The following is an 18,793-nucleotide window of genomic DNA, read 5'->3' on the forward strand; positions in this document are numbered from 1 at the left end:
CCTGCTCCTCTGCTTCAGCCAGTACTGAAAGCCAATGTCATCACTGGGCTTGGATTGTGGCCAGGTTGAAGTCACCTGGTTTTGGTACAGCTCTTTCTTTAAGCAACAGGTACATGGTTTGAAGCAAAGCCTATGCTAGGGCATCTGGCTTCCTCTCCCAACTCATATATAGGCACAAAGGCTATGTTCACAGAAATCAACAGGGCTCTACATTGATGTAGCTGCCTGTGCACATGAAATGAACTACAGAAACACACGTGTTTGGAGGAGGGGGTAAAAAGAGGTGTTGCCTGTTTTCTTATCCTCATTGAAAAGCCTTGCTTTGGACTGCAAAACTCTATTTTTAGAGATGCATTATTGGTTTAACTGGTGTAGTGCTTTTACATAGGATTAGAATTATGTAAAGCTACTGACAGTCAAATACTATCATATTCCTAGAAGAGAGACCCAAAGACACCAAAAAGTTACGACTGACCTTGTTTTTATTTAGGAGCACGTCAAGTTTTGTTTTGTTTTGTTTTTTTTTTATACCAGAGCTTTGGTTGACTGGAATGATATGCACACTTACATTTTAACAGAATAAAAAAAAAGAAACAGTAAACATTAACATATACATTCTGTTATGTGCAAGATATAGGGTCCACATTACATGTTTATGATACAAGAAATTAACTGGTTTGAGCATACAACTTTGAACACTTCAGGTTTTTGGTATCATTTAATCTGCACTTAATAGAACAATTTTTAGAAGTCATTTCACTTGTGACCCACTTAAATCTGTACAGACTTTGTGGCAAGATCACAATGTATTCAAAATTGCTGGTAAGTGTTAAGAGCTTTCTTTTCCTTAAAAACATTTCTTTGAAACAATATGTCTTGCCATTTAAAGTAGAAAAATATCAATTTTAATGCAGTTTATAAAGCCATTATTAATAATTCAGCCATCTGAACATATGGGCAAAATGCTGCACTAATTTGGGACATTTATGAATATTTAAAAATTCTTCATGCCACATATGAAATGAAAACTAGCTGAGCCTGGATGATTACTTCATAGAGCCCAACTCCACAGTTTGAGTCCTGCTGACAGAGTGAAAGTGATATGAACAAAACAGAACATGCTAAAACCAGTGTATTCAGTGTAACTTTCTAAAGTTAAACTTTTAGTTCCAGGAGTATTGTCGTTTCTCTCCTTAGTCTGAAACAGTGGTAATAGAACCACCGCATAATGATGGGGTAGCAAGTTATCCTAGAAACTGTAAATAATCAGGCTGTGTGTAACCATACTTCCTTTTAAAGAAAACTGCTTTTTCTTTTATTTTTTTTGTGTCAGCAATTTGCTAGTAACTTTTTACAAACCTATGATAAGACAAATAAAGCCATCTTTTTAGTAAACAAAAATTCTTAGGATAAGAAAATAGATAAAATGATTCTTTTTTCTGTCAGAGGATATACAGGTATATACTCATATATAGGCACGTACTAAACCACAAAAGAAAAAAGTATATTTGAATGTTACGGGTCTGATGTAAAACACAGAACACAGCAAGGAGATTCAAACTGAAAAGACAGCGACTTCATTCACCCCATTGTTCCTAGTTATTTCAGCATATATGATATAAAATCATTCAAATGCCAAAAGCACCTGTTTTACCTCAAACAGGCAAAGTGATTTCTTTGGAATTGTATTTAAATAAAAATTGCTCCTGGCCAAGATCACGTATGTCAAATTTCAACCCAAGACAAAAAAGTTCACAGCTAGATTATAACCCCTTAAAATAGGAGTTCAGAATGATAGACAACTCTTCATTACAGTGACTCTAACAGAGCCACTATAATACAGACCACTGGGATGGACCTTCTTGTCTGTTTATACTTTATACACATATACAGTAAACTAAGACACTGAAAAGGCAGCTTAAAAGGTGTGCAATTCGTTCAACTGCTGAGCAAATCTCTTTGCCATAAATATTTTAGAAAATGAGAAGAGACTTTTTACTTGAATATATACAAAGTGTGCACTAGTTATGAGTCTTTAATTTACATAGAGGCAAGTGCACTGACACAGACAGTAACATGAATGGCTTTTGAAAGCTGGTCACAATTAAATTAGCTTTTCTATCACTGAATGTACACTGACGGAGATTTTTAAAAGGAAGTTTTGTCTGCCGTGCTTCATTTCTTCTCAGGAAGGGTTGCACTAGCATGTTTTGCATCATCATGGGGGCTTTCTTCATGAGATGTTTTAACTTTAGACACACAACTGGAGGTCCCACTGGTAGCTACACAGAAGCAAACAAGGAAAAAAAATCCCTCCTGATTAAATGGATCTTTGTTTTGTGTGGTGTTGCAACTGATATCAACACTGATGCAAAAGGAACTGAAGTATCCCAATATAGTCATTAAATAACTCAAGTTAAATAAGTTACTTTTGAAAAGTTGAGAATCAAAATTACACCTGCATTAATAGTGAGAAATTCACACTACTGAAATTCACTACTTTGTATTACAGAAAAAAAAACTCCCCATCACTAGTAACTTTATGTGGCTTGCCAAAATTACTGAAAAGTTGGCCAAATAGCAAAGGGTCACATTTTTATAAAACAGAAATACCCCAACTGATCTGAAAGCTACTGAAAGCAGATAGTTCTCCAGAGTTATCTGGAGGTCAAAGCCAGTAAAGAAAAAGATTACAAGTTTGAGAACTTGTAAAAGAAAAGGGCTTTTCCATTTGCACATGCTCTTCTTCTAAACAGTTCATTTTTAAATAGATTTGCATGTACTTAGCCAAATAACTTGAATATGCTATAGAAAATTTTCTGGTACAAAACAAAGGATAGGTAAGAGTTTAAATTTGGTATTTCTTTTTTAAAAAGAAGAAAAAAAGTAAAATGTAAATATGTGACAATTTTTTTCAACCTTTTATTACATGTAAACGACTTAACTTATTACATTCTGTTCAGACAAAGAGAAAAGCAGCTTGCACTGTTCTACAGGCCTTGTGGTAAATAAATTTCAACTTAAAGCTCAAATATTGGACCTCATAAAGAGTTTTATATAGTATTTTCAGAGATGTTTTAGCTGTTTCAGTGCTAAAACACTCAGCTTCCTTTCAAGCAAGAAGCAAAAATAGTCTGCAAATAATTAGAGAACAGAAAATGAAAACTTAAAAATACCTTAAATCTAAGGAATGCAGATACAAACAGAAAACAGACTGCAATAGGTAGTGAGAAAAAAAAAAACAAGGTAACATCCTGAAAAACAAGATACCTTATGTTTACTAAAATAATAAGGTATATTATGGGGGAGGCAATGGGAACTAAAATAATCAATTCCACGGTGTTAAATAAGTACAGAAAAGTCTGAGGACACTTCCACTAGGGAATTCTGTAAGAGATACCACATTTACTTAAATTCAAGACAACTTCAAATTTAAGTTGACCACCCCCCAGTTATAATTTGTTATAATTTTTTCCTGTATGGAATCTAACTATTGGAAGGGTCTCTTAAATTCATTCCCCACCACTGCTCCAGGAGGGCAGGTGGTAGGAGAGAATCAAGTGGCTTGACCTCTACCCCTTGTCCGCTGCCGCTTGCACCCCTACTACTTGTCTCCTCTTTGCCTAGCCCCTGCTAGTCCCTGACCCTCCCTGCAGTGCCCACCCTGCTGTACCTACTCCCTACCACTTCCACCACGTTCACTGCTGCCTCTGGACCACTAGCCTCCCACTGTTTACCCTCCATGGCTCTGGTTCAGGCTCCTGCCCAGAGAATGGAGCACATGGTGGTTCCAGTCCTAGCTCTGCCATGTAGGACTAGAGTTGCCTGCACTGCCATTGCTGCTGCATGGCTGGGTGAGAGCTGGAGTGATCATGTGCTCTGCGCCCCAAGCCAGAGCAAGGCCAGAGCCCAAGCCATGGAGGACAACTGCTGGTGGCGGGTGAGGGGTGTTGCAAAGGGCAAGTGACAAGAGGAGCTGCAGCAACTACCTGCCCCCAACTCCAACCCCAGGTCAGGACTGGACCTGGAACTGCAGAAGCCACCTGGCCCCTCCCCTATACTTGAATTGGAGGGGTTTCCCCACCCCTGTTATAATGGGATAAAATGTTTTGGATCGAGCACATACAGTAAGTCAAAGTTTAGCAGCAGTCTTTTTTATAAATACATAAAGAGAAGATCATTCTACTTCTCTTGAAAACTCTTGGACAGACAAAGTTGGAAACTCTTTCAGATGGTCACAACTTGAACACCCCAAGGCTGAGTATCTACATCATTCAAACATCTAATCAGATAGTTATTTAAATAGCTCTCTTGAAGACAGGAGAACAAGAGTCAAGGCTGGAGAGAATTAAAGAAAGATGAATTTTGAAAGGATTTCAATCTGTTCTAAAGGAAAAAAAAAATACAATTCTGGATTGGGAGAAGGGTTGCATTTTCTTTACGATAGACCAGGACTTGTGGAAAGAATGATACCACAAGAATGTCTGTATGGACAACTATAAAAATGTTTAAGGTAGAATGAACCACTGTCTTTAAAAAAGCAGTATGATACGCATCCATACCATAATGTATTTTGTACAATTTGCTTGTAAAATGTCACCACAATCTAAGCCTAACTCTACTACATTAAGTTTATCATTAGGAAAAATGGCTTCACTTGCAAAAAACCTGAGATCAGACTTATGGTTCAACTAAAGAGATCAAACTAATATATTATAACAGGTCTCATGGACTTTATGAGGGACAGAGAAAACAGTCAAGATCCAGAAATGGTTTACTTGATAGTTGTACCAAAGTATTTATTTCATATAACTTTCCCCAAAAATTGAGTACATCTGATTTAATCGGTTAAAAAAAGAAACATTCCATTTAAATCGATATTACCTGTTAAATCTATGTGTAGTGCAAAGTGAAAAACTAAAGCTGATAAGCCCTCTAGAAGGAGGGGGACACTCCTAAGACAACAGAGCTATCATAAGCCATATCTATTAGTAGCTTGGAGAATGGCAAAGTATGTTCTTTTAGGAAATGAAAACTAGTGGTTAAACCAGATGCACTCAACTTTGCCAGCTATGATCTCTTCAGAAGGTATAGGATGAGTGTAATCACACTTCTTAAATGCTGATAGGATGTTTTGTGTAGAGAAGTGAAAGGGAAAGAAAAATATGCAATCCAGTTTGTGGTGCCTGATGCTGTGGTGTGTGGTACTATGGATAATGAAGCTCAGCTCTGACAGACTGAGATACTTGAGAAAAGGCACAAGGCATATAATATTAAGACAAGCTTCAAGATTAATGGTGCTCTAATACAAACACCTGAACCTGGCAAGGTTTCTAAGAATGCAACTACATTCACAAATCCCTCAAATAGCTCAGATATCTAGAAGAGGACAATATAAACTGGCTCAAAGACAACTTTATGCCTGGCAGATGTTATACTTAAGATCCGATTACCTGGTTAATCACACTGTAGATAGTATACATTAACATGCGGAATTAATGGCATAACAAAACAGGAAACCAGCGACAAAAATACTACCCATCTCATTCCGGAATATTTTTGTGGCTGGTCTCCATCGTACCTTAAATTGAACATGTGGCAGAACAGCAACAAACTGGAGGCAGTCCTAGGCTCCTGAGCGGTGCTGGAGCTGTAACAGACAATCAGCTAATTGTCTGGCCCAGGCCCAGGACTGCACCAGAGCTGGTTCTAGACTTCAGTGCCATCCCAAGCCCTGGGACCTGACAAGCAACTGACTGTTGGTTCCAGCCTGGGAGCACACTGGAGCCATTCCAAGACTGGTGTGGGACAGATGATCCCTCGGCCCAGGGCCAGACTGCAGGCTCTGGCTTTCAACTCGTCTATACAGGGAGAGCTTGGGACCTTAATCCTGGGCTCCCTCTGAATGGCAAGTAGTAATGATGCCATTACGATCTGACTCCTGATCCCAAAATCATGTGTCCTGCTATGCACACATGACATGGCAGGAGGCAGAATTTTTCAGATCAAGGATCAGACTCCATTGCACCATAGATCCAGGAAACTACAGACCAGTCAGCCTCATCTCAGTGAAAAATCATGGAGTAGGTCCTCAAAGAATCCATTTCCAAGCACTTAGAAGAGAAAGTGATTAGGAATAGTCAGCATGAATTCACCAAGGGCAAGTCAGGCATGACCAAACTGATTGCCTTCTATGATGAGATAAGTGGCTCTATGGATGCAGGGAAAGCAGTGGACACAATATACTTTGACTTTAGCAAGGTTTTTGATACCGTCTCTCACAGCATTCTTGTAAGCAAGCTGAGGAAGTATGGGTTGGATGAATGGACTGTTAGGCTCAACGGGTAGTAATCAACGGCTCAATGTCCAGCTGGCAGCCAGTATGGAGTGGAGTGCCCCAGGGGTCAGTCCTGGGGCTGGTTTTGTTCAATATCATCATTAGTGATATGGAAGATGAGATGGATTGCAAGATGACACCAAACTGGGGGGGTGTAGTAGACGCACTGGAGGGCAGGGCTAGAATTCAGAGTGACCTAGAAAAATCGGATTGGGCCAAAAGAAATCTCATGCGGTTCAACAAGGACAAATGCAAAGTCCTGCACTGAGAACAGAAGAATCCCATGCACTGCTACACCTGGGGACTGACTGGCTAAGCAGCAGCTCTGCAGAAAACGACTTGGGGGTTAGAGTAGACAATAGATGGATATGAGTCAGCAGCGTGCCCTTGTTGCCAAGAAGGCTAACAGCATACTGGGCTAAATTAGTAGTAGCATTGCCAGCATATAGAGGGAAGTAATTATTCCATTCTATTCTGCATTGGTGAGGTCACATCTGGAGTACTGTGTCCAGCTTTGGGGCCCCCCACTATAGAAAGTATTTAGACAAGTAGGAGGGAGTACAGCAGAGAGCAACAAAAATGGTTTGGGGGATGGGGTACATGACTTATGAGGAGAGGCTAAGGAAACTGGGTTTATTTAGTTTGGAGAAGAGAAGACGGAGGGGATTTGATAGCAGATCTTCAACTACTTGAAGGGTGGTTCCCAAGAGCGTGGAGCTAGACTGTTCTCAGTGATGACAGAATATGGAGCAGTCATCTCAAGTTGCAGCAAGGGAAATTTAGGTTGGATATTAGGAAAGATTCTCTCACTAGGAGGGTGGTGAAGCACTGGACCAAGTTACCCAGATTGGTGGTAGAATCTCTATCCTTGGGGGTTTTTAAGGTCTGGCTTGACAAAGCCCAGGCTGGAACGATTTAGTTGGGGATGGTCCTGGTTTGAGCAGCGGGTTGGACTAGATGACCTCCTAAGGTCCCTTCCAACCCTTATTTTCTATGAGTCTATGATTTAATATGTTTATGGGTCTTGAGCGGTTGCCATGCCATCAGCTGCTTTACAGCAGGGCACCAGCCCACAAGCCAGACCTGCAGCCATAGCTCTGTGTGCTAGGTCAGGTCAGGCATGCATGGTAGTATGAGGCCTGATCCCCAATGCACAGAGGTGGTGCAGGACCTCGTAAGCCTGCATGTGGGAACGGGATCTGATCCTAGCATGCAGGGTCCAATCTGACTCGCACAACCAAAAGGTTGAGTGTCTGTGCTCTAGACACTGCATTAAAAGCTTCAATGGGAAAAATTGTGTTGCTTTTACAAATGATTTTTAGAGAAACTTCCTTTTTAAAAATTATTTAGCTTTTTGCTAAATGCTACTGAACAGACGTAGATGTGGAGATACAGGGAGAGCTAGGACCAACTATACATGACCAGGGAAGCTGCTCTGACGCACTGGAATTCCAGCACATCACCCAATGCATTGGAGCAGCATCAATTAATCAAGTCTGCTGAAGTGTGGCAATTACTGCACTCCAGCAGCTTCCCACATCTCCTGCATCAGCATCCCCATGCTTCAAAATGTCATTCGATGAGCTTTAGATTAAGTGCCCTGCTACCATTTTGAAGCACGGGGATGCTAATTCAGTGTACTACATATATACATTGCAAGTATATAATTGCTAAGACAATTTTAAGAAAGTGTCTGTATTCTACCTGATTGTGAGGTACAGCATCACAGTAAAATTTCCTGTTTGTATATATTCACTTTTACCTCAGTAACTCCTTCAGACAAAGCAGACAAATATTTCATTTGCTCCACTAACTCAGAAGCAGGGGAAAGGTATTCTGAAACTGTTCAGAAATGTATTTCTTTTGCTAAGGTCAGGTACATGAACTTTCTAGCCAATTCAATAGTCTCAAAAACTTCTAAGAGCAACAGAAGGGTTTTGGTACTGACGTATTATTTGTAAAAGTAATTTATACAATACCATAATTACCCTTTTTGTGACCATCCCCTACATGGATAGGGGTTCTATTTCATAATATTCTTTGTGAAACTGTTCAGCACACCAATGGCAAGCTTATCTATTCTGGAAAATGTTTAAGTGAAAATGAGTTACTCTGCCTCTGTGACAGAAGTTACTTACATGAGGTTGTTTTTTCTTTTGTTAGCTTTTCAGGCAAGTTTGTAAGTGGTGTTGGCTGGATTTTTGCAGGCGTGTATGTATTTAAAGAGATTCTTCTTCCTGACAATGGACTTGTATATGTTGGAGATGCTGAAAGAAGACAAACATCCCTTTTATATTGTGAACAATACATCTGTCCAGTATTTGTACATTAACAAAACAATAGTAAATAAGAAACAACACATCTGTCAATATTATGAATTCCATAATTACAGAATCCGTAACCCAACCAGTGATTTTTGTATCAAGATTTCAAATATGGAAATAATGAAGAAAATCTACCCTAACTACCTATGAAAGTAATGCAAGAGCTTCACAGAGCCCAAAATAAGTTAAGAATCAGTGACCGATGTCTCACCAGAAGAAGTCTAGCAACATAAGTACTAATACTGACTTCTGACATGGCACAAAATACTGCTAGGCACACCAGTTGGTTTGAGAAGTCTACAATATGAGTATACCGCAGAATGAAGAGGCACAGCTAGAAGCTAAGTGGACTGCAACTGTCGGAAGAGGATGAGGACAAAAACATTCAGACAAGCAGCCTCTCCAGGAGGTGCAAAACCAGAAAAAAAAAATCTTTCTATTGACTAAAGTTCACATTAAAACATGGAAAGTCCGCATAAGGAAGAGGCTAGTCCAAAAATATATATAAAAATCATTAATAAATTCTTAGTAAGTTATACCCTTGGCCTGTTACAAATGACTTCTGTCAACTATGCACAATAATGCTGAACGGTTTAAAGTAATAAAAATTGAATTACAACTATGAGCAGTGGATGTGTCTGGTAGATTGTCACTTGAAGGAGCAGCAACGGAGGCAAGAAATTCATCCACCTGCTTTAAAGAAAGGGAGTTGTGTAGGGTTTCCAGAGGGCAGATGGAAGGCACCATGGAATAGAGTTCAAAACCTGCAAAAAAAATAAAAAAATAAAAAGAGGTTTCCAGGCATAAGACTTGAGTGCAATTTTTTACAAGCAAGAGACATGGTATAAAATTAATTATCCAGTATCAACACATGCAAACATACAATATTCTTGAAATCATGGTATCAGTGTTCTGTAAGATTGAGTTGGAACAAATTCCAGCACATACTAGGCTCAAGATACTGTATATAACATTCTACAAAACTCAAGTACAGATAAATCAGGCTACACAAGATGAAGAGATATCTTTGTTCTAATCCTATGACACTTCATGAAAATTACTAAATAGGACAAAGTAAACCATTAAAAAGACATGGAAATGCCAATATTTTGTTTACTCATTCCCACACCAATCATAGCACTAAACAAGAACTCATTCAAGCAGATGTAGAAATCTAGCCAGGTCACGTAGACTTTTTTTTTTTTTTTTTTTTTTTTTTAACTGGGACACTGCCAGAGAACAGCTAAAAATATCGGTAGGCCCAAGAGGAAGGAGCCTGCAGAATTCAACCTCCATCCCCTTGGGGTATTCTTGCCACAAGACTGCTGCCTTAACTTACCAAATGAAGGTTCAGCAAAATCAATTAATACGTACCTTGAGTTTATCTTAATTTTACAACACAGATTCACACCTACCTTTATTCATTTAAAACCCACAATTCACATATTACTGGAAATTTCAAAGCTAACAGTTAATCTAAACCAAATAAAAAGTAGAGGGAGATATCCAACTTTGTATTCCAACATTAGTACAAACATACTGACATTTCATAAGCCAACCATGTATATTTGTATTACAATGAAACAAGAAGCATTTAACACACACATATGCTTAATACTGCAGTTTTATAAACAGATGCAAGTTTGATAGCTCTCAATGAAAACCTGCATCCAAAAAGCGTTTTGAAGGGAAAAATTTGTCCACATTAGCATTTCCATATACAGCTGCAACATTATAATTTTGCAGTTCAATGCTATAAATTGCTACATTTCTTCCAAGATGTCTATTTAAATGAAAAGACAATACTTAATGAAAGAATGTTTAAAGTTTCAGTTCAAGGTACATTTTTCAAAGACATCAATATAGTGTAAACTTCCTTTCTTCAAAAATATTACTAAGCATTTACACACCTCTGATACCCAGCTTGTCTTCATTTAGTAGTTTACATAAAATAATAATTCTAGGTAATTTAACACAAGAACTTCTGAATTCATATTTGGACCCACCCCGACCACTCTTGGATTAATGCGAGATCCAATCCTGCTAATGAGATCCAATCTAAATAGCTGAAATTTACTTAATCAGCTCCACTTATACAACAGCTATAAAGTTGCATTTCATGGAAGCTCAGTTTTCATGTGCAAAAGAAACCACTGCATACCTGTGTGTATACCTTTTTATTAGGATAGCAGTTAAGCTTCAGTGTAAGCACTAAAATAAATATTTGGCATAAATGTTAAGATTCTTTAAAAATAAATAAATAAATAAATAAATAAAAAAGCATACATGCAAAGTGTAAACCCTTTCTTTGCATTACAGTAAACTTTCATAAGACTTTTCAGATTAGCCTGACAGAAATATTACTACTTTTTGAAAAAAAAATTGCTTTAAGAAACATTTTCATTTCAATCTAACAGTTTGGTGGATGACATTAGTGTCTATACCTACATTATAGAGACCTATTATTAATTCTATAGCATGGTAAGAAAAGATCTCCCAAAGAAATTAAAACATTATTGTTGTTGTTAGGAATAATTAACTATTTATGTTCACTTAAAAAAAATTCCTGCTATGCACACTATGAAAAAAACCCCAAACTAGTCTTGCTTGATAGCAAAATTGTCAAAAAAAGAGAAACTGTAAATAGATTCCATGAGCTAAGACAATGCAGTAAAATAATAATTTTAACAGCAATGGTTTCTTAGTCTATCTGGCAAGAAAACCTATATGCAACTGTAACTTTTTAGGAAGCTATATTAAAAAAAGAGACTTTTTTTTTTTTTTTTTACTAAAAAATCTGTCAGTACCTCTTTAAATAATGTAATTTTCTGCAAACGTTAACTTCCCTTAAGTTTTTGGTGCATTCACTCTTAGTAAGCAATAGCCCCCTTTCAGAATGCAAGACAATGAAAGGGTTAACACAACAATTTAGAAAGCCACCCTGCTGTCTTACATTTAAAAGACTATAGAGACATACCACTGGAGCTTAGAAATTCCACAGAGGAAGTGGACCAGCACCTAAAGAGGTGTGGATGTTCTGCATAGAGGCCCAGAAAATAAAGCACTGTGAGAAGATACTTCATCATGTTCCTTGAACTAAAAATGAAAGGGTGGGGGCAAGTCTGCGAAATGGGTTAGAAGTTGCAACATCACAAAGTTATGGAAATAAAGAGTGAGAAGGAGAATCAAATGACAGTCCAGAGGACAGACAAGACAACATCAATATAGTTGGTAAAGAAACTTGGAAACCTGGAATAAATTTAAACTTCATAGATGCACATACAGCATGCATTAATTTGTGAAAGATGTGTGGAAAAGCGCTTGTATTAATCACAGCTATCTTAAGGTGTGCATTAAATTGATTTTATTTACTTTTTTATTTTATTTTTTAATGAAAACCTACCCAGCCACGATAAGAGTTCCAAAGGGAACAGAGCATAATAAAGAAGTATTTAAAGCTATGGTAAACAGATGCTGTCTCAAACCTAGCGCTCATCTTTTCCACTTTCACCTCTTTTGCTACAACTGAGTTTTAAATTAAGCACTTGCTATGTTGTTTAGACTGTGATTTATTTTATAAAGAGTAATGCCTATTTTTTTTTGTTTTCAAGAGAATATTAATCTCTGCATTTTAATTTGTATAAATTACAGGCTTAAAGGCAAACCTTCCAGTCTAGTACTAAACCATTAATGTGTGTCAGGAGGCAACTATAGTGCTGAACTTTACTAAATACTCCTAGTTGATACAACGGTTAAAGTATAGCTCATGATTTAATTCTTCAGAAGGAAAACAAATTGAGAATCACATATTTTGTTCTTACCTAGGCTTTAAGTAACAAGACTTCTGTAGTCTAAAAGCACAATGGCTGCTTTCACTTCATTTCCATAAGACCTTATTAGCCTGTCACTGTACTGGTTGCACAGTTTTGGAATCCTAAGAAATCTTGAAAAACTAAATTAAGATTTAGTAAATGCTGAAGACTTGAGCCTAATTTCAGTGAACAGGGTAGTTATAGGACCAATTTATTGAGGTAGAAAGGTATGCCCAAAATATCTCACAGATGGAGAGAAAAATATACCTCTATCTTCAACTTTTCATGGGTTAAAATAGACATCATTAAAATATGCTATTCTTGGGATGAGTTAAAATTCTCATCCCTGAAGTTCAAGAGGTCAATGCAAGAGGTAAGCAACTCTCATACTGTGATTATTAGATGAACAGAGAGACTCAATAAGCCTAGAAAGGTTAAGTGGCATTTTTTTCAATCATTTTGCAGATTAACAGAAATGGATCCAAAAAGCTCTCACTTTTCTTTTACTTTTTAATCTAGAGTCACTTCAAGAAGATGGCTGCAACCTCTTGCTGTCAATTACCATGATTTACTCTAGAAACAGAAGCCTCCGATCTCAAATCAGAGGAAGAGGAAGAAGAAGAATGTTAAGGTACTGAGAAATTTAAGACCAGAAAAGCCTCAGTATTTATTCACATACTATACAGGACCGGATTACTTGAGAAATTGGGAAGCAAGTGTAATTTGTAATGGATATTGTGATTAAAAGCAATATTTCCATTTTTCAAAAGATTTTCTGATAAGTGAATTTTGAAATTATGGTTATATAAAGTGAATAGCAAAGACGGGATTTGAGACTATCAGCATATCTACTGATTATATTTGGCACTACACTTCTTTGAAGTCTGCAAAGACAGATGGTTGGACAATAGTGTGCAACCGTGTTCAAAATAAAAATAGGAATAAGGGATGAAGCAAGGGAGTATTTCTTTTTTAAAACAAAAGCAAAACGTACCATTGGTTGGGTGTCGAGCAAATGAGATAGAAAATCTTTTAACAGCAGAACCGCGTGTGGTTTCTGAGAAAGAGAAAAACAGGTACCTGAAATTTATAACAGCTACCAAAAGAAGGACATTTCAAAAAAGGAAAGAAAGGAAAAAAACCCCCAAAAAACCCACGATGAGAAGGTTAGAAGTGAATGGCATGCAAAAGGGACTAGGGAGAAAGGACCATAGGTCAAATATAGGTTAAAAAGGAGAAAAGGCTTGGTTGTCGATAACTGCAAGATGTTTAATGAAGTACATGGAAAAAAAGCAGGATGAGCTAGTGATTGCGGCATACAAAGTTATATCTAGTTAGAATCAGACACTGAGAAGAGTGATTTTTGGGGGCGCTGGGAAGGTGAAAAAACAAAACCAAACCCTATTAATACTGCTTGACCTCAGTGTTAACAGGGTAAACAGTATAAACTAACACATCACACCTGTATATTCTGAAGTCTGCTGTGAAAATCTGAACTCCACCCAGATTATCGAAAACCTGTAACCTACTATTCTTCTGGCCAATAAGAGTGAGGAATCCTAAAATTTTCACCCTCAGTATTTTTAAAATGAAGTGCAATTTTCATTGGTTCCTTGTAAATGCTCCATGCAATACATTTCAGTTCAAGGTCAAAGAATTACTAGATATCAGGTTTAATGATTAAAGAGCATTTCCAACTGAATTTTTTGTTTTTAATTTCTCTTTAATATATGCATATCCTGAAATATCTCAATGTCTGTTATACATATGTGAACTTGTGAAAATAAAACGATGAGCATATCATGAAAGACGCGAACAAGGATTTACAGTGCCATTGAACTGAACCAAAAAAAATTTTTTTTAATTGAATTACAGGCAAGGAGACAGCAACAGAAATTCATACAACTAAATACTAAGGCAAAGGATTCTAGGATTCCATTAAATCAGCAGCCTAAGGCTTGTCTTTAGAGGTTTAATGTGTGCACATGGGTTTGTGCGTGCATGTGCGAGAGTGTGCACATACCATCTACGAAGCCAGAAGAAGTCAGCTTTTTACGATGAGTACGAGCATAATCCTGTAGGTTAGGTGCGCTTGAAGAACCCCCGAGCACTGAGGTGCTAAACAGGCCCGCACAGTGAGACCCTGATGGGAGTTAGAGAAAATACATACAACAACCAGGTGTTCTTCCATTCACATTGGGGATGCATGCAGCATGCAAGCACATGGCTCTTACCACACAAAAGGCAGCCTTTGGCAGTGCCTTGGACAGGTTCACAATATGCTTGTAATGTCAGACTTGTAGGCTGTAACTATCATAATTTACTTTGCTTCTACACATGTCATAGTACCCTCTGCTACATGTGCAAACAGAGGACCGGACTTTAACAAAGGGACTTCATTTCCTGTTGTCAGTTTTGGTAAAGAAAAATTACTAATTAGCATCAATATAAACAAAAAATAACAAACAAACAAAGAAGACACAAAAGTTACGGGTTGTAGACCCTGCAGATCTGAAACAAAATCTGGCGAATATGATTATTGCCGTTATTGAAATTAAATCTCTAAGACAGCAGGTGACAACTTTACACACACATACATTTCCTTAGACTTAACATAGAAAACTTCTACTTCCCATCACTCACGAACTGACGTGAAACAAGATAACCAAAGCTGACATACAGGCATCAGTACTTTAGCTATTGTCACAGCAAATTCTAAACTTGGAAATAAAAATTTAGCTAAGTTTAGCTTCACTTCTTTCCTCGAGATACATCTTTGTATTAGTAGTGTATGTATACTTCTGTTACCAAATCAAAAATTATCTTGTCATTAAAAAGGGACTTATAACAAATTGTCTGGAAAAAAAAAGCATAATTAAGTACAAAAACATGAAAAATATTTGATTTTTATTACCCACCATAATAAAAATCTCACCTCAATGAATAAAACGGGAAAACTGCTATTTAAAATTTTAACTTTCTTTAACCTCTACTACTACTACTACTATTACTCCTCTGTGAAGGAAATGCTATTACTTGGAGGCCTAGTTCTGACTTACCAATGTTTTTCTATGCATAGCGGTAGATTTAAGAGAGTCATTTCATTAAGTAACTCATTTCCTTCACAAGTTACAGTAGCCCTAAGTCAGCGAGCATTACTAGCACATGTGACCGACCACAGCCAATATAAATTTGGTGCCTGGTCTGTGGCAAAAGCCTTTAACACCAAAACAGAATACCTTGAGCTATGCACACAATATATCAGTTTCAACAAACCATATTGTGTCACATTGAAAAAGAAAAGAAAATTTAATTTTAGCCACCATGTTGGAAAAATTTACTTCAGTAATCAAGACCACCTGATGTATGCATTTTACTATGAAAATAAGATGCAAGAGAATCACAGAGACAGAAATACAAAAGAGAGCAGTTTCTTAAAATGGAGAGATAGTAGGTCTTATAATTCAATGCACTGAACGTGTGTGTGTGCTGTTTAATGTGCACCAAGTTATTTCACAAAACAGATAATTGTTTGCATTTATATAAATATACACAACATTAACTTATAACACTACAAGATTTAATATATGTAATGCATATCAAACAAAATAATGTCTGTTCCATAGCAATGGCAGGAAAATATTACTTGAATTAAAGTAATTTAACAGTATGTTATAATAAACCACACAGTTACAATGATTAAATTTGTACACTGAAAGAATCCAGGAGAATTATCTTCAATTTGTCTCTATTGCCCATAGCAGGGAACACACATTGCATCTTGAGAGTTTTACCAGGTTCTATACTATGGGCACTTAACATCTCTACAGAATTTTTTGGAATCAAGGTCATGAACTACAAGTTACTTCAAAATAAAACTGAGAGGAGTACTAGGTCAGAGTAAAGTGTCAGTGTGAAGTCTCACCTGTTTTGTTCTTTTTTCATAAAAGATAGAGTTTTCATAAAATAAATTGTTACCAAAATATTACCAAACTCAGTGGGTTCATACAGTCTCAATGATTTACCAGGTATCATTACATTAAAAATACAACTATTTGCTTCTGTATTTATGAAAATAAGCTTTTAAAATTCCAAGATGGCATAACTGCATGCTAAACTACAGATGCTGGAAAGTAAGTATATGAAACAAAATTTCAATTGTATGCACATACCTAGACCACTCTGTTTTTGTTCCAGAATAGTTCTTGGTGTTCGTAAGCTACTACTGGTTTCCGACAGGACCTGGATATAGAAAATAGAAAAATAAGGAAAAAGAGAATAGCAACATGTAGTGTCCATTAAACTTGATACAGCAGCCTGTTCCAGACAGACAAGTGTTAATAAGCCATATGACATATGTTAGTAGAAATACATAAAAAGTATGAAAAATCATGCAATATCCCTTTCTGAAGGGAGTCCATTTCACATATGAGATCCTTGCAATGAGGGGGTGCAAAGCAGGCATTCAGAATGAAAAAGGACAGACCAGGACAAAGATGAGAACATATACAGTTGAGACAGACTTATTTTATTTTACCAAATGCACTCTCCTAAACTGCGCCTGTATTGGAAAAGGAAGGGGAGGGAAGGAAAGACAGGCTATTGAGGACACCATACAGTCACTGATCCATGCACGGGCTCTATTAGTGTAACCTTCAGATGTTCACAGCTTTTACTGACGTATATATACTTTTTCCTATACACAAGTTGCTTAAATTTCCAAAACCAAATGGAAATTGCTGAAACTCTTAGAAAAGAAAGGGGCATGATTAACAGAACACCATCCATTATCCTATATGCAAACAATATTTTGAATTATTAAGCAAGCTTTAGACCTTCATTGATATTTGAACTAATAATAATTTTATATGAATCATTTGTCCTATTTTTCCCAATATTGGGGAGGTGGGGGAATAAGACTTCAAAATATTGTAAAATGTAATGGATGAAGTACTGTTTTTATTTTTTTTTAAATTAGATACCTCCAGATACAGGAGTGAAGGCAAGAAAAATGAGTGCTAGAGTTTGTTTCCTGCACAGTTAATACCAGGCCACTGAAAATATGATATATGCAAAACAAATTTTGAACAGCAATCTCAAACCCCAAATAAATTATTTTAATGGCATTGTTTGTCATTACTGAAAAGTGTTTTAAATTCACCTACCACCAAATTAAGCAATGCTGTTTTTAAAGTCTTAAAGGACAACTAAACCAAAGCAAAAGTCTGTTTCAATCAGCAGTAAGCTATGCCTTTTCTACAGCGTTAATGTTTATAATCCCTATGAAAAGAAACAAATTCATTCTGGAAATATCTAACACATTCAGTGAAAAAAAACCATGCACTTGCTTTTTCCCCCCCCCAGACATTCTTGGAAGTAACTAGCATTTTAAAAGGTGGAAGAATTTACTTTGAACGTAATCCATGATAAGGGATTAGATGTCCTTAAAGACAGTTGGTTGTTGCTTGGAATGCATAATAATGTTTAATGAAGTAAAGTTTAAAAACCTGTTGCCATGAGCCAAAAATACTGGATGTGAAAGCCAATGATTTAGGGGAGACAGGGGAAGAAGTGATTTGTTCCCCTGATCTGCGTCTTCGACGCCCAGTACCCACACCACTGGTGTAATGCAGCCAGGTACCAATACCCTCTGGGCTAGACACACTCAGGGGGCTCTCTTCCTGGAAGTGAGAAAGGGGGCAAAAAACAGCAAAGCATGCAAAGTTAGATTCAACAGAGCCAAATGAACAGAAAAGAAAAAAAAAAAACCCCAAAAAAACCCCAAACAAAAATCCATTTTTTTTGCACCCTTTTACATACAACTAAGACTATTAAACAGTAATTAGGAGCGACTAACATGACAAATTATTCTTAAGAACATAATCAATTAGGTCTTCTAACCCATTAATTTTACCAAATTTCTGGCAGACAAATTTCTTCAATGCAAAATAAATCTTTTCCTCTAGCTTTAAAATGCATTGGAAATGGAACAAATTTGTTATTCTATATATACTGTTTAATAGTTTATCTAAGTATATTAAACTTTCCTATTTGTTATTTAATAGATATTTCCCCTTGCCCATTGTACTACATTAATTTTGAAATTTCAAAAGATTTTGGAATTACACTGGAGAGTCAATCACAGTAGTGGTTGCAGCAAAGATGTCTCAACCTTAAAACACTTAGGAACTTCAGATGTTGAAAAGGTAAGAAATTTTAAGGGACAATGTCAGGCTAAAAATGCTAAATTCCTCTACTTGTGCTGATATCACCAGAAAGTAATACCAGTGCATATTTTTATCAACATAAAGTTTGATTTT

At 36.8% G+C, this 18,793-nt stretch overlaps 1 protein-coding gene across 17 annotated transcripts in view; it reads right to left on the bottom strand.

The window, feature by feature from the left end:
* Positions 1-464: 464 nt before the first annotated feature.
* The window catches only part of PPIP5K2 (diphosphoinositol pentakisphosphate kinase 2), a 91,815-nt gene continuing 73,486 nt past the window's right edge, over positions 465-18,793 (bottom strand). For 6 of the 17 annotated variants that reach the window (XM_019484003.2, XM_059724966.1, XM_059724964.1 and 3 more), the window contains 7 exons: positions 17,981-18,154; positions 16,646-16,715; positions 14,497-14,616; positions 13,468-13,530; positions 9,279-9,425; positions 8,476-8,604; positions 465-2,282 (listed from right to left, as the gene is read on the bottom strand). In XM_019484003.2, the coding sequence (XP_019339548.1) occupies positions 2,176-2,282; positions 8,476-8,604; positions 9,279-9,425; positions 13,468-13,530; positions 14,497-14,616; positions 16,646-16,715; positions 17,981-18,154 (810 nt within the window). In that variant the 3' untranslated portion in view covers positions 465-2,175. The other 11 variants (XM_059724970.1, XM_059724967.1, XM_059724971.1 and 8 more) reach the window with 8 other exon arrangements.

This window comes from Alligator mississippiensis, chromosome 3, assembly GCF_030867095.1.
Source record: "Alligator mississippiensis isolate rAllMis1 chromosome 3, rAllMis1, whole genome shotgun sequence".
Lineage (NCBI taxonomy): Eukaryota > Metazoa > Chordata > Crocodylia > Alligatoridae > Alligator > Alligator mississippiensis.